This window comes from Mesoplodon densirostris, chromosome 15, assembly GCF_025265405.1.
Source record: "Mesoplodon densirostris isolate mMesDen1 chromosome 15, mMesDen1 primary haplotype, whole genome shotgun sequence".
Taxonomy (NCBI): Eukaryota; Metazoa; Chordata; class Mammalia; order Artiodactyla; family Ziphiidae; genus Mesoplodon; species Mesoplodon densirostris.
In genome coordinates, this window is record NC_082675.1 from 21,582,417 (window position 1) to 21,597,506 (window position 15,090).

The following is a 15,090-nucleotide window of genomic DNA, read 5'->3' on the forward strand; positions in this document are numbered from 1 at the left end:
AGTCTGGGGCACTGTTTATTAACTGAGGTATTTTTCAACCGAAAGGGGGGACATTTAAAGGGATGTAGCAGCAAAAGTGATCTATAACTATCAAGTATTTGAAGGCAAATTCCATACATCTGGACTTTAACTTCCATAAATGAGTACACCTCATAGTTTAAATGTAATAGGGAGTCAAATCAAGAGTTAGGGTAAAAAAGGAAAAATATTAAAAAAAAAAAAAGAGCAAGGGAGAGAGATGGGGGACTATATGGACAGAAAAAACAGAAAAAAATGTTCGCAATTTACTTTCATAAGAAAACATGAAAAAGCAATTAGAATTTGGATCCCCAAAACATGTCACCCTAGGCCCAGAGTATAGAAACTTACTCTGGATTTTTAGGTTCTGCATGCATGCATGCATGAATAAATAAATAAATAAATAGGTAGGTAGAGAGAAGGAGAGAGAGGAGGCAGAAAAGGCAGAAGAGGAGGGAAAAAACAAATACGGCAAAGTGCTAACAACTGTCCAGTCTAGGTGGAGGTGTTTACTGTTCTACGGGTTTTATGGCTGCCTCTGAAATTTTTCATTATAAAAACTGGGTTGGGGGGGATTGCAAGCTATAGTATTGCTGATGATTTCTGTGAAACTTAGTGCAGGCTACTGTCCTAGTAAGCACAATATACTAGCATGTTTACTTGGGGGAGAGGGGTGAGTGGTGTGGGAGGGGTGAACCAGGAGCTCACGGCACACATCAGTGTCTTCACCACGGACCCACTTAGCACCATTGTTCTCCCAAGGTGGTATATGCGGGAGACCGATCCACTCCCGAGCTGACCGAGGAGAGAGCCTGGGACGGGCCCAGAGCAAAGGCAGCCATCGTCCTGCCTCTGGAGCTCCCAGTCTAGCATGGAAGGCAGGTATGGTTCAAAGAATCCCAGGTGGCAGAGGCAAACTGCAGGTGTGGTCTAGGGAAAGGGCCATCCAGTAAACTCTCAGCCCCAGTTCTGGTGTAATTCCAAGAAGAAAGCTATGTCTCAGGACTGTTGTAAAGACTAAATAAGGCAGAGTATGCTCTGTGCTTAGTTGGTAGGACTCAGAGCTTAAAACAGATTAGTTCTCCCTCCCTTATTCTTTCATAGAGTTGTACCTACCACCTTGAATTTGCAAAACAATTTTAAAATAAAGTTTCTCAGAAGAGTAGAAAGTTACGGGGACCCTTTTTATAAAAACTAAGTTACAGAGTGAAAAGATTAAGCAGCCTTTTACAAGCGTTCTTCCCTTTTTTACCACTGTTCTTAGCTTCACACAGCACTCAAATTGCAGTGCTGGCGTCAGTCACACTGTGTGCCACTATCACTTCTTGTCAGCTTGCACTCATACAAACACCCCACTTTCAGTAAGTTTGTTGTGTGTGAACAAATATTACTTCCATTCAGCCACACGTACATAAAATTTTAAAATGATGAACTTCTAGGTCGTATCCTAAAACCTCAAGATTATTCTTCATTTACACAATCATAGCAACCAGACCACATTTTCCCCCCAAACCCTCAATCATGTTCCAGTGTCAAGTGAATTCTATGATACAATATATGAAAAAATTCTATTTTGGTATTATTAATAGGACTCAAAGTTCTGTAGAGTCCTGCATGACTGATCAACTTTTCTCAGAAAATGTCTTCTGTAATAACATTTCATCTTCTGAATAATGACCTGGTACATGGATTAAATCAATGAGGCAACACCACAAGCATTTAAATACAAACATTACATACAGCAAACTGTCCTTCTGTAGGTGAGTTCTATGGCAACAGAAGGACTTGGCTAGCTCAGCTCTAGTTTTCCAATTTCCTTCCCATTAAACAAGAGTACCAATGTGAAAATTCAGCATGGATGTGTACGTGTGCACATGTGCGCACACACACGTACCCATACTTTATGAACAAGTTTAATTCAGCAAGTATTAAGTGGGCACCATTTACAATCCAATTTGTGCTAGGTGGTATTAGAGGACACACATGTGGTTGGTAGAGAGGAGAGTGACTATGTATAAAAATAATGATGAAACCACTATCCTTGTACCAACAATCCCTATCAGAAGGGACACACCTCTGTTGTGGACACTGTGGCCCCAGACTAAAATCACATATTTGTAACTCCCCCTCCCGTCCCTGACCTGCAGACCCAGCACTTAAGCTGGGCTCTGGTGTCTCTAAGAGCAGTCCACAGCCTTCCCCAGGATGTAGCGAGCTTCTCAGTACCCAGCCTTGTTGAAATAATGACAAGGTTGGTCTTTTACAGATCATTTTTTCAATAAGCAGAGAGCCAGAGTGGAGGTACTCTCTCATCCAATGAGTGTCACTGACACGAAACTTTCACATGAAATACAATTTGGGTGTATGTAGAATAAGGCACTTAAAACTGTGAGGCACACCTGCCAAACGGTAGTGCTAGACTCAGAGTAAGGGGACTTGGGTTGCGGTTCCCATTATGCAAAGTAACTTCCCATGTAACGTGGGCAGGATCCTTTACCTCCCCAGGCCTTAACTTCTCTGTCAGTAAAAGCAAAGGATGGGCTCCACTAGAGCTTTTCATCTTCCACTGACGTGCCACTAAAAGCAGCGGTGAAGGAGTTGAGTGTGAGGGTCGGGGTTGGCCCAGGGCTGCAGGGGGTAAGCTCATGTCCCTGACATTCGATGGCTTGTCTTACAACTTCCTATAATTTTGCATTTTATTCTATAATATGCTTAGGCTTAATAAAATAACCTCCTGCCCACCTACTCAGGCTGAAATTTCCTCTTGACTGAGAACCTCTGATGCACCACTGATTAGTCCTAAGATACCTTCCAGATGGAACATTCCAAGGTCCTATTAATTACGGGCTACTGAGAGCTTCCTTCTCACACTCCAAATCACTGGACACCTTGTGCTAAATGAAAACCCTGGGTGTTTCTAAAACACCAACTCTTCAGAATTTCCCCACCATTTTATAAAAACAGCAGGATGAAGCATGGTTCTAATTAAAGAGTAAGCTAAATTTAATACACACATGCCTATACCAAACTGGGGCTCCAAGAACAAAGCACACACACGTGACTTCAATAATTACCCAAGTTTGTTTCTCACATTCTTTCTAGTGACTTTGGCAGGCTGCTCAAGCCAATTAAAGTACTACTGGTAATTTACAAAGTAACACTGGTCTATAGCATTTAGTTTAAAAACTATAAGTGATGGGACAACAAGAACCAGTTCGCCAACCTATCTTCCATGGATCTAAAATGTACATTCAGTCTCAATTTGATTTTTCTTTTCCATCCAATTTACAATTATTGAAAAAAAAAAGTGCAGGGAAGAATATGTAAACCAATTTAAAAAATAAACAAGTGAACAAACAGCCTGCTGCCTTTATTTCTTGGCCTAATTCTCCACAGTATCAATACTCTAGTGTGAGGTACAGAAGGTGACTTACAGAAACATAATCTCAAAGATCCCCAGGAGAAAGATGAGAACATAGAAGCTATATATTTTCATCAGCTATCATTATTAATATGTGTGTGATATTTAAGGTCTCATCCAATTCTAAAAATGACTTATGCAATTCACCTCTTAATCTGTGCTATGGTCTTAAACTAGTGACTAAATTAAGAAAATAGCTTTAAAAGTCTCTTTTGGGGGCTTCCCTGGTGGCGCAGTGGTTGAGAGTCCGCCTGCCGATGCAGGGGACACGGGTTCGTGCCCCGGTCCGGGAAGATCCCACATGCCGCGGAGCGGCTGGGCCCGTGAGCCATGGCCGCTGAGCCTGCGCGTCCAGAGCCTGTGCTCCACAACGGGGAGAGGCCACAACAGTGAGAGGCCCGCGTACCGCAAAAAAAAAAAAAAAAAGTCTCTTTTGGGACTTCCCTGGTGGTGCAGTGGTTGAGATTCAGCCTGCCAAAGCAGGAGATGCCAGTTCGATCCCTGGTCCAGGAGGATCCCACATGCCGCAGAGCAACTGAGCCCATGCGCCACAACTACTAGGCCTGCGCTCTAGGGCCCACGAGCCACAACTACTGAGCCCATGTGCCACAACTACTGAAGCCCGCGCGCCTACAGCCCATGCTCCGCAACAAGAAAAGCCATCGCACTGAGAAGCCCACGCACCACAACAAAGAGTAGCCCCCACTCGCCACAACTGGAGAAAGCCCGTGCACAGCAACGAAGACCCGACACAGCCATAAATAAATAAACAAACAAATAAATAAAAGTCTCTTTAATGATGACACAGAAAATAGTAAACTTGACTACATGTGGTAAATAAAAGGTAAAATAATCCTTTTGGCATAATCTTTCTGGGGTGGGGTCTGACACTACGTAATTAAAAAGTTTTAAAGCTGCTCGTATCCTATATATACCATATACCCTTTAACCTGATAATTCCACTTTCAGAAATGTATCCCAATTCATCAGGTAAGAAAATAACACTGTAGATTACAGCGAAACCTTGGACTTACTAAACTCAACACCCACTGAAAGAGAGTTGGTGAAATACCTCATAGTTCTTCCAGTCAATCGGCTACTATGCATACAGCCATTAAAAACCATCTTTTCAAAGAATGTGAAGAAAAAAAAATCATAATACGAATATAAATAGGTATCTATGTATAATATAAATATCTACAGCAAAATAAACTATGTGAATTAAGAAATATAACAAATAGCGGTAATGCTGAGACTACAACTGACTTTTATTTTCAAAACTTCATAAATATGTATTATTTTATAATCAGAAAAAAAAAATTAACACGCTTGAAAAACAGACTCTAAGAAAGTTTTTGCCTTCAGCTGAGTATTTTAGGACAAAGATTTACCTCGCCCTAAATTATCTGGGTACTATTTTAAATCATTCATCTTTGACTATAAACAATCTAAATATTTTCCTCCTTCTTTTCTTTTTGATGTTTCATAAATCAAAGCTAAAGAAAATCAAGCTAAAAGCTGAATTAAGATCTTTAATACGTAACTTTAGTTCAGCCCACATTTAATTTTTCCTCATCTTAAACTTCTAAAGCAAAAACAAGGTATACATGTAAAGTATTATCAGCTTCAGAGAGAGTTATCAGAAGTAGTCTTGTGAAAAAATGTGTAACCTTTAAAAAAATGTGAAAAATCTCAATGGGACAAGTATTTGCGACCCCACATTCAGAGCAGTGTTTTAGAATCCAGAGGGCCCAAAGGACTTTCAGCTTGTCTGCCCAGCCTTCAGGGGGCTCGCTGCTGGCGCAAAGCAGTTTCCTCTTTGGCCTTAAACAATACAAATGTTTTCTGATTCTTTCCTTCATCATTTGAAAAAATAACCCCAAAGCAAATAAAGGCAAAATCTGAATTCAGATCATTCACACCTAATTCCAATCCAGCCCAAACCTAACACTTCCTAACCTAATGTAGCAGTAAATAAAATTATTCTGCTAATGAAAATACAAGTTTTATACAGATTACAGCATGAAAATTTAAAAAAAACAATTGAAAATAAAAGGTAAAGAATGGTTGGTCACCAAAAGATAAGAATCAGAAGTTCTATAAAAAATAAAGTCATGGGCTAACATAAGAACCCAAAATGATCACCCATCTCTACACAATTTAAATTTCATCTGTAATACTAGCTCGCTGTGAAATGTTTCCAAAATTGTATTTAAATAGTTTGTGTATTCACTGAATTCCTTACATTTCACTTTTCTAACTATAAATGAAACCCCTAAGCTCAAATCATGTTTTTAATTTAACGACACATATTAGGTTACTCTGAGGTATGTGGATGAGGCCTAAGGGAGAGTAATGTATACTGAAGCCACACAACGTAACTAAACAAAACGCAGGGTGTTTAATTGGAATGGTGAGCAATCAGCCCATGCTCTCCACATGAACTACTTCCTCGTATCTGTGACAAACAAATACATACAAATGCAAAAGAGGGGGAAAAAAAACCACCCAAAGGCATTCTGCAAACTCATTTCCTAAAAATGTAGTCCTCTCACAGCTTCATCCTACATGTCAACTGCACATACACTTTTTCCTATTTAAAATGTGTTGGGATAAAGACAGAATAGGTATAAGCTACATCTAACCAGCGTTAATATTTTGCAAGGACACAGCAGTTTTTATAAGGCTCCCTTCATATTTCAATTTTTCAATTTTAGGCAATCTGAATGCTCAATTTCAGCTGCTGATTTCATAATGTTAAGTTTCCAACCCAGATTTCACTAAGAAAGTTAAAAATAAATGCACTGCTGGGGCTGTTGCCAGTGCACCCATCAGTAAATATCAACACAAGATTACAGAATGTATGTGGAGTATGCGTACCGAAATTTCAAGCAAAGCCTGATGCTACAATTCACAGCCATTCCCTCAATTTGGTTTAGATTTTGGTAGCCATTTGGACAGACCAACGCTGGACATTATATTCTCTGTAAGTACATGGCAAGTCCAACATTGATTTTTATTTGGTTTAAGATAGTTAACTTGAATTCAGCGAATACTTACTAAGTATCTGTAAATATCTACTATGAGCAAACCCCGTGCTCAGCACTGCACATATCAAGTGAGCCGGACACAGAGCCTACGGCTGAGAGTTCGGAGAGTGACGGGGGGGACGAGGAGGTGGGGGAAGAAAGGGAGCATGAACCCATGAACCGTCAGGTGGCGACCTGATGCAGGACACACCAAGCTCCGTGAGCAGGTCATCAACAAAGGACTCGGAAGGGTTCAGGGCAGGAGATTCCTAACTGGTTGGGCAAATGCTAACTGTTAAATGGAAGAAGTAAATGTGAGATAAAGTTCAAAAGATTAAACTAATCGTAGGTTAAACTAATTTCACAAAAATAGACAGTAAAGCTTACTTACTGCCTGTGAGAGAATGATCAGTCACATTTTCCATGCCTCCAAACTTAGTATTTTTGTAGCTCACACCCATTTTACTAATCAGAACTTTACTAAGCATGTGCTTCATGCCTGTGTCCAATTACTTCCAGGAGTGACACCAGGTACAACTGAAATCACAAATTCACGCTTCAAGTGAAACTCATGAAGAAAACTTTATGGCCCTGACAGTGTCAGGAAGACACTCCGCAAGAGGCCCATCCTGTCAAATCACTCCTTGAACCTGAGTGAGACATACCATCCGTCCACGCCTAGTCCTTGGGCTCTGCCTGAGAACAGAGGCATTCGGTACCCGAGATAAAGCTAGAACTAAACATGTACCGCTCCTGGGGCACTTAGCTTCTGGAAGACACAGAACGGCTTTTTTGGTGTCCTCTTAGGAGTTGCATAATTGATACATACTAAGGGCAAAATGCCTATTTTTTATACTGAATTAAAAACCTAGTTGCCAAACCAAGTACTCAAAAAAAATGAGCCATGTTCTAAGGTCTGCTTTAGTATACATAAGCCACAGTGTGGTCAACTAGAAACTAATTATTAAGCCTCTTTATACCACCCACTATGGGTTTCAAATGTGAGATTACAGGGAGGGAGCACGTTTAAAATGCCTTCACATCCCTCCTGGACTCAGAACCAGGTCTAGATGAAGACACAGGAGAGCGCCCTCAGCCTTCCTCCTTGGGCGGCTCAGTAAGAGACAGTGCTCATTAGCCTCTAGAGGACGAGGATGGATGATCTGGGCTGCTTTCCTGCCAGTCTCTACCTCAAAGAGATTTCCACAGAGGGGTTTCAAATTCCCCCTCATCCCCTACTTCCATTCTTCCCATCCCCAGCCAACAGAACCTTGTGGTATCTCTACTTTAGTCCACAGACAACCAAAACTGCCTTCTTTTCACAGGCGTGGGGGGAGAAGAGAAAGGAGTCTTGGCAGCACAGCAGGAAACAAATCAGCATCCCCATAACCCAGAGATGGCTGCCCTCCACCGGCTTGGAGAATCCAGAACGGCCTCCGCGGTAAGTCCAAAGGAATCTAAAGCGTGACTGCGCAGGTGAACTGTACAACAAACTGCTCTGCAAGACCAAGCTCCAACTGCCAGAGCTTTTACATAGAATCGAATTAACTGACATAGAAGACTAACTGCACATGTCTTTACGAGTAGAAAGAGAATATTTATATAAAGATATATAAAAAGATAATATAAAAGCCACCACAATTTCTGCATCAACTTCTTTACTCGACCTGATCCCCTAATACCCCAATGTTCAGACACCATTGAGTCTTCTGAAACATGTCAAGCACTGTAAGGGCTCTGCAGATGCTTCGGCAAAGCCTCTTACAAAGACCTTTACAGGCCTAATTATTAACTATCATATATATGTAGACACAGAGGCTGAAGTCTTCATGAGGCATCTGGATTAAATGAAGAAAAAAATGAGACCTTGCCATAATCTTCAAAAGTGTTGTTTCAGTTGGTTAAAATGACAGCTCCTCACCTCATCAGAGAAGGCAAACTGGAGAGCTAAAGGAATCCACATGCAAATGGGTAAACCATTGGTATTGGTAGTCATACCAACATCACAACCCCCGAAACATAAAATGAACCAAAACATGGACACGTGCACACATACACACACACATGCATATGTGGTGCTACACAGAAGACATTTACATCCATGAGAAATGCACAATTTTGCCTTGAAGCCAAAATCTTTATAGGTCATAAATCACTCTCCTATTACTATGCAGAGTCACTTAATCTTAAGTGTTGAACCCTAAATAACAAAATATAATTCACATGCTCAGATTTAAAAAATTCTTTTTTTAGAGGGAAAATGAATACGTATACAACTAAGGTCTGCACCTCTGGGTTTGTAGTTTCAAAAAAAATTTTAAAGTATGTATCATACCATAAACTAAAAAAAAGTCTGTACTCCTAATACATACAGGTAATATGAAAATCGATTCCCTGGCAATCCCGTGATCCCCTGCTAGCAAAGGCTCTCTAAACTGTGTGGCCTCTGCTTTATGGCTGACCCGAGTCAAGCACTCATTAAGCATTCATAACCACGAGGGGTAAGGACAGGTGAACCAGGACACATTCGACAGTCCCCACACACCAGAACCAAGGGAACCCTGGACACTAGACAAAGAAAAGGAATAACTGTGTCATAAATAGGGTAGCATATTCACTGACCTCATTAACCCCAGGAGATGATAGAGGATTTTTATTTCCAAAGACAAAAGCATGACAACAATGATAAAAGCTACCATTTATTGTGCACTTCCTCTCTGCTGGGATTATAACATTCATTATTTAGTCCTCACACAAACCTGAGGCAGTTACTAATATCATTCCCATTTTAGAGGTGTGGAAACCGAGGTTCAGAGTTAGGGTTAAGTTATTTCAGTCACAACTTGTGATAGATTCACGATGGTTTTTTTTTTTTTTTTTTTTTTTTTTTTTTTTGCGGTACGCAGGCCTCTCACTGTTGTGGCCTCTCCCGTTGCGGAGCACAGACTCCGGATGTGCAGGCTCAGTGGCCATGGCTCACAGGCCCAGCCACTCCGCGGCATGTGGGATCTTCCTGGACCGGGGCACAAACCCGTGTCCCCTGCATCAGCAGGCAGATTCTCAACCACTGCGCCACCAGGGAAGCCCCTCACGATGGGTTTTTAATGGATCTCCCTTAGTTCCACTGTCACCTAACAGATTCCCTGACCACTGGAAACGTATGACAGGTATTAAGAGAAGTATCAAATTCTGGAAAATACCATGAATAAGAGAGCCACACAACTGCCATGATGCAGGAGGGCAAAACGGTGCAGATTGGTGAGCCGGGGTCTCTGGATTAAGAGGCAGAATCTGCTATGTCTCCATCCTTTACACATCTCTGTGACTAGCACTGAATCAGGTGCTACAGAAATGGCAGACGTTTCTCTTGTAACTATTATTCATGTTTCTCTGGCCAAGTTTCTAATCTATAAAGTGAAGCAGCTGTATTTACCCCACAGGAAGGTTGTGAAGATTAAATACAACCTTGTCTAATGCCTGGCACCAAAAAAAGGCTTCTTTTCCCTCATCCAGTCTGGTGCAGACAAGCATTAAATACTGCAATGATTCAGAAGGAAAATATCACTGTGGGATAAGTAAGGGAAAGTTTCAAAGCGATCACGGGGTGTGCACTTAGCTGTGACTACCCTTTGGAATGTGTGCTGGTAAGGTGAGTCTCCGCTGAGGGGCATGGAGGGCCTCTGGAGAGGCAGAGGAACCACCAGGCAGCACTTAGACTGGAGCATTCTTCTATACGATCCTGGGTGAGTGGGTCCAGAACCGGGTTTCTTCTTCCTTTTTACCTTAAGTACCATGTATTTCTTCCCTATTCTCATACTTCAGAAGTATAGAAACCTTCAACTATTATCCTTCCCTGGTGCTCCCTTTGGTGCCAGGCAAATAGGGCCTGCTGAACAGCTGCAGGAGATGCTGATAAGAGCAAGTCAGTCCACAGGTTCCTGTTTTTCTATATGTTGTATCATCAGCTAGTCAATCCTTCTTACTCTTTAGTTTCCATCTCAGCAGTAAGCGATGCTTTTAAGGCCAGTGTTAAATCTCAGAGAAAGACTTCTCCTCTGACTTACTCTTGACTACCTGAGTTATTTCTGAGATCACAGTAACTCACTGAAATTCAGTTAAACAGTAACCCAACTTATGAGAGTAGCTGCACCTACTATCTTTTGGCTTAAGTCAACAACCGACAGGCAAATAGGTAGAATGGTATCACTACCAGCCAGCACTCTCCCTGAGAAGTAAGCTATTGTTTAACCCCCTCACCACACACACACACACACACGCACACACGCGCACACACACAAAATGGGGCAATAATTTGCTATACTGCAACCTGAAAAAATGCAAAATTTCACAATTTCTAAAAACGAAACCTATTCTAGAATTTTAAGTAACCATTAATGGATAATAAAAGACAAAGCAATGTTAGTTAAAAAGGTAAAAATCATAAATAAAAAAGCAGTAAAACTCATATTCCAAGTTCCTAAAGGTTGGAAATCAGGTAAAAGTCATAGTGTCAAACTACCCTTGCTGCCTGTTATAAAACTGGTTAGGAGGTCCTACAGGAAAGATGTGCACCCAGACACAATAGCCCACCACATAATATAGCATCACCTTTGCAAGTTTATACCTGAAAAATTGACAATTTGAAGAAAATTCAATATTTAATCCACCTCCAAGTCTCAATTTCATGGCCCTGTATTCCCTGAAAAGTATCATCAGCTAAAGAGCTGGTACTTATTGGGGCCAGAAGGCCTTTTGAGAAGATATGGCAACCTTAGAAGCAGACACCTGTCTGCTCTAGCATAGCACTCTCTTTTAAGGCCAGTGTTAAATCTCAGAGAAAGGCTTCTCCTCTGACTCAGGGTGAGTTCTAAAGTTCACAGTGAGAAATCTTGAAAGGGGTGGGGAATTTTTTTTTTTTTTAATCCATGAGAGTAAATTTAGAACATGCATACTGAACTTGTTCCTTAATTTTTTTTTTAAGTGACATATATCACTTTCTGGGTATTAAAAGTCTCTAGTCATGGCCATTAAACTGAGAGAATCTTGAACCAAACTCTATCCAGAGAATAAATGTGAAAATAATTATGAATCATTTCTTATAGAAGAAAGTCAGGGGCCTCCCTGGTGGCGCAAGTGGTTGAGAGTCCGCCTGCCGATGCAGGGGATACGGGTTCGTGCCCCGGTCTGGGAGGATCCCATATGCTGCGGAGCGGCTGGGCCCGTGAGCCATGGCCGCTGAGCCTGCGCGTCCGGAGCCTGCGCGTCCGGAGCCTGTGCTCCGCAACGGGGGAGGCCACAACAGTGAGAGGCCCGCATACCGCAAAAAAAAAAAAAAAAAAAAGAAAGTCAGACTTATTCTTCATTTTAATTGATGTGCAAGACTGTCCAAAATAGTCTAACACCCATGGAGAACCACTCACTGGGTTCTTCTTGTGGGGCTGTTACAGTAATCCCCTATCTGCAAGCAACAACTTGAACCTAGACATCATTTATCGATGACCTGTGACTGGCTTCAGCATAAACAGATTGGTTACCAAGTACAACCCTGTTGGCGGAAAGTCTGCTCTGGGCATGTTTAGGTTTTTATGCTCCTCTTCTCCTGTCAAATTAGCTGTAATAACTCGCCATCAACACATTAAGCCTTCTCTAAGGGGCTGTCACTTAGTTTAGCGGATGTCTTTAAAATCCATTATATTTCTATAGCAATTTAAATGATTACCTTAACATTGCTTTTCTTACTTCCGTGAATAAAGTAAGGATGTGCTTTTTATTAGAAAACAACTACTTGCCATCAAAATTGTTCTCTGGTGCCCTGCTTTCCGAAATATAACTATTAAAAGGCCAGGAACACGAGACCGGGGAAGGGGAACTTGTTCAGTTTTTACTAAGACTAAATTTAAACTATCAACCTTCACTTAACATGGATTTTTGTACTGCTTCAAGTCTCAAAAGAGAACATTACAATCCCCAAAGACTAAATCACTTGTCTCTTTTAAGAGTTATCAGAATAGCATTATGCTGAAAGTGACAGCCTGGCTCTGTTCTGTTTGTTAATGCAGCACAGACTTGCTGGCCAACTGCAACTGGCTGTGAGTCCTTATCGCAAATAAAACTATTTTTGTGCCATTTCTGTTTTTCACTTAAACGTCACCAGCTCTTCCAGACTCAGGACCTGTCAAGTGTTCTGTTGCCAAGACTCTGCCTGTCAGAAAGGTCAGCATCCAGTACCTTCCAGTTGGGTCCCAAAGGGCCTCTCTTGGTTTTGACTGACTGGAATAATGCTGGGTCTTCATCAGCTTTGTAGTCCTGCAAAGCAAAACAAAGTCAGAAGCAGAGAAGAAAACCAGAGAAAATTCTTTAACCTTGCCAGAACAGCCCTTTGCAGCTACTAAACACATGACAGAAACTGACGGGGCTTACTGTGCTTTGCATAAACGCAGGAAAATGTTTCTATACGATATTAAGTTCTCAGTTTGGTTCTCTTTGCTTTAAGCTTTTACCTTGTGGCAAAACAACTACATAATAAAAAGTAATAAAAGTCCTGACTAACAGTCCACCATGACTGGTTGCTGGATAGCTATCTCTAAGAAATCTTCCAAAACTTTTCAACTGTTTCAGTATTTTGATATACATATAACCACACTCAAGAAATACAGCCGACCCATACCAGTTTTCACAACACCCATAGATGAAGACACTGGACTCTAACGTCTGCTGGAGAGCAACCACCATGACTGGGAACACCGATCAGAACCACAGATGCTGTGGCATCCCCTTGAGCCCTGCCACGGCTGGGTCTGTGGTGGATGCCTCAGTTAGGAGGCCAGCCACTCCAAAGCCTTGTTCGTGGAGAGCCATGGGTACACAGGCAAACCTTACGGACTACACTCATGTCAGCCCTGCAGTGCCAAGTGAGGTGAGCGAGGGCTTTACGACTCCATATGGGACTCAGTTATATCATGCCATAGGGAACAGCCCTAAAATCTAGGTTTTATAGGAGGTTTTGGTATGTAAATTCTGTTTCCCTTAATATCCTCTTTCTGATAGAATGGAAAACACGAAAGGAGTAAACCTTTTTAATCCCATCTGCTTTACAAAAGTTCTCTTGTCATTACACACGTACATACACACAATCTACAGACAGAAATAAAAAACTACTTTTGAAGAGCTAACATCCAGATTTCAAAAAAGAAATGAGTTGTAACAGTAACAGTGAACAGAGGTCAGTTGAAAATACTACAAAAGGAGAGCCTCTTTCTTCTTGAGCAGAATTTTTAAACCAGGGGTCCTTCACAGCATTTATGTAGGGACCGCATACTTTGAGAAAAATGCCCAGACAAGTCAGTATGAAAAAAAAATCATTGTTTTAGAGATAGGGGCAGTGCAAGCACTGAACACATGCCAAAGCATAATACAAACTTTCAAAATCAAAGAAAACATGCTGAGAAGCAGCCAATCAAGACTCAACAGTTATTCAGTAAATGCATATGACATGTTAATAATTCCTAAAGAGAAAGTTATAAATAAATTACGTGAGGAAGGAGAAAAATGAGGTTCGGTAGACAACAAAACTTTAAAGAAAGATAACTGGGCAAATGTGTGACCTTGAACTCCTACCGCTGTCTTCTAAGAAGCTACAAAAAGGCCCCCCAGAGGGTCAAGACGATTGCACAGGCAAACTTGGCTGGCCATGCTGGGCCTTACTGTTAAAATACGCAACAAGGCGCAGCTACAGGCACGAGGTCAGTCAGCACTGTCCAGGAATGACAAACTGGGATGAGCCAACTGCAAGGAGTCAGACAACTGGAGTTAGCTGGTGTGTCTGGGCACATGAGCACAAAGTTCAATTACTGTCAGCTAACACGAATTCTTAAATTCCAATTTAGAACCGCACCCTAAAAATTAACAACTTCACTGCTGACTGAGAAAAGAATCAACTGTACATACAGGTGGTCTCAAGACCTGGATTCAGTGAGAAATCAGCTGTCCTACTAACAAATACTTGTAACCCCATAACACATTTTCTTCTAGGTTAGAGGCTTGGAAACCCAGAGATAAACTCAGTTTCCTCCAAAACTGAAAATATTTAACATTATATCAAATAATCACTTTTGACATCATCTCCCTCGATTCAAGGTCTATTTATTGAACAGCCATCACAGAAAAGGTGCATTACATATGCAACATGCAGTGCACAGGATGCTAAGCTAAGAGGTAGTCTAAGGGATCTAAGGACACAAGGAGAGCCAACACCTGGTTCTGGCTCCTAGAAAATCAGTCTAGCTGGGAGCAAAGCAAGAGAGACAAAGAAAAGGTAATCGAAACCCCAGGGACTACATGTTGACTGCCAACACAGAATGGAGAGGAGAGTTATAGAAAGAATTGAAAGCAACCGACACCAGCCAAGGAAATGTATTTTTAAAATGAGTTTTAACATCATGTTTAAAAGTAGAAAAATCGGGGCCTCCCTGGTGGTGCAAGTGGTTGAGAGTCCGCCTGCCGATGCAGGGGATACGGGTTCGTGCCCCGGTCTGGGAGGATCCCATATGCCGCGGAGCGGCTGGGCCCGTGAGCCATGGCCGCTGAGCCTGCGCGTCCGGAGCCTGTGCTCCGCAACGGGGG

The 15,090-nt window shown here is 41.7% G+C and overlaps 1 protein-coding gene across 1 annotated transcript in view; it reads right to left on the reverse strand.

Moving 5' to 3' along the window:
- PITPNB (phosphatidylinositol transfer protein beta) overlaps window positions 1–15,090 on the reverse strand; it is a 62,364-nt gene that overhangs the window by 9,418 nt on the left and 37,856 nt on the right. Inside the window, exon 8 of the mRNA XM_060118739.1 lies at window positions 12,697–12,774. Coding sequence (XP_059974722.1) covers window positions 12,697–12,774 — 78 coding nt within the window. The remainder of the gene's footprint in view (window positions 1–12,696; window positions 12,775–15,090) is intronic.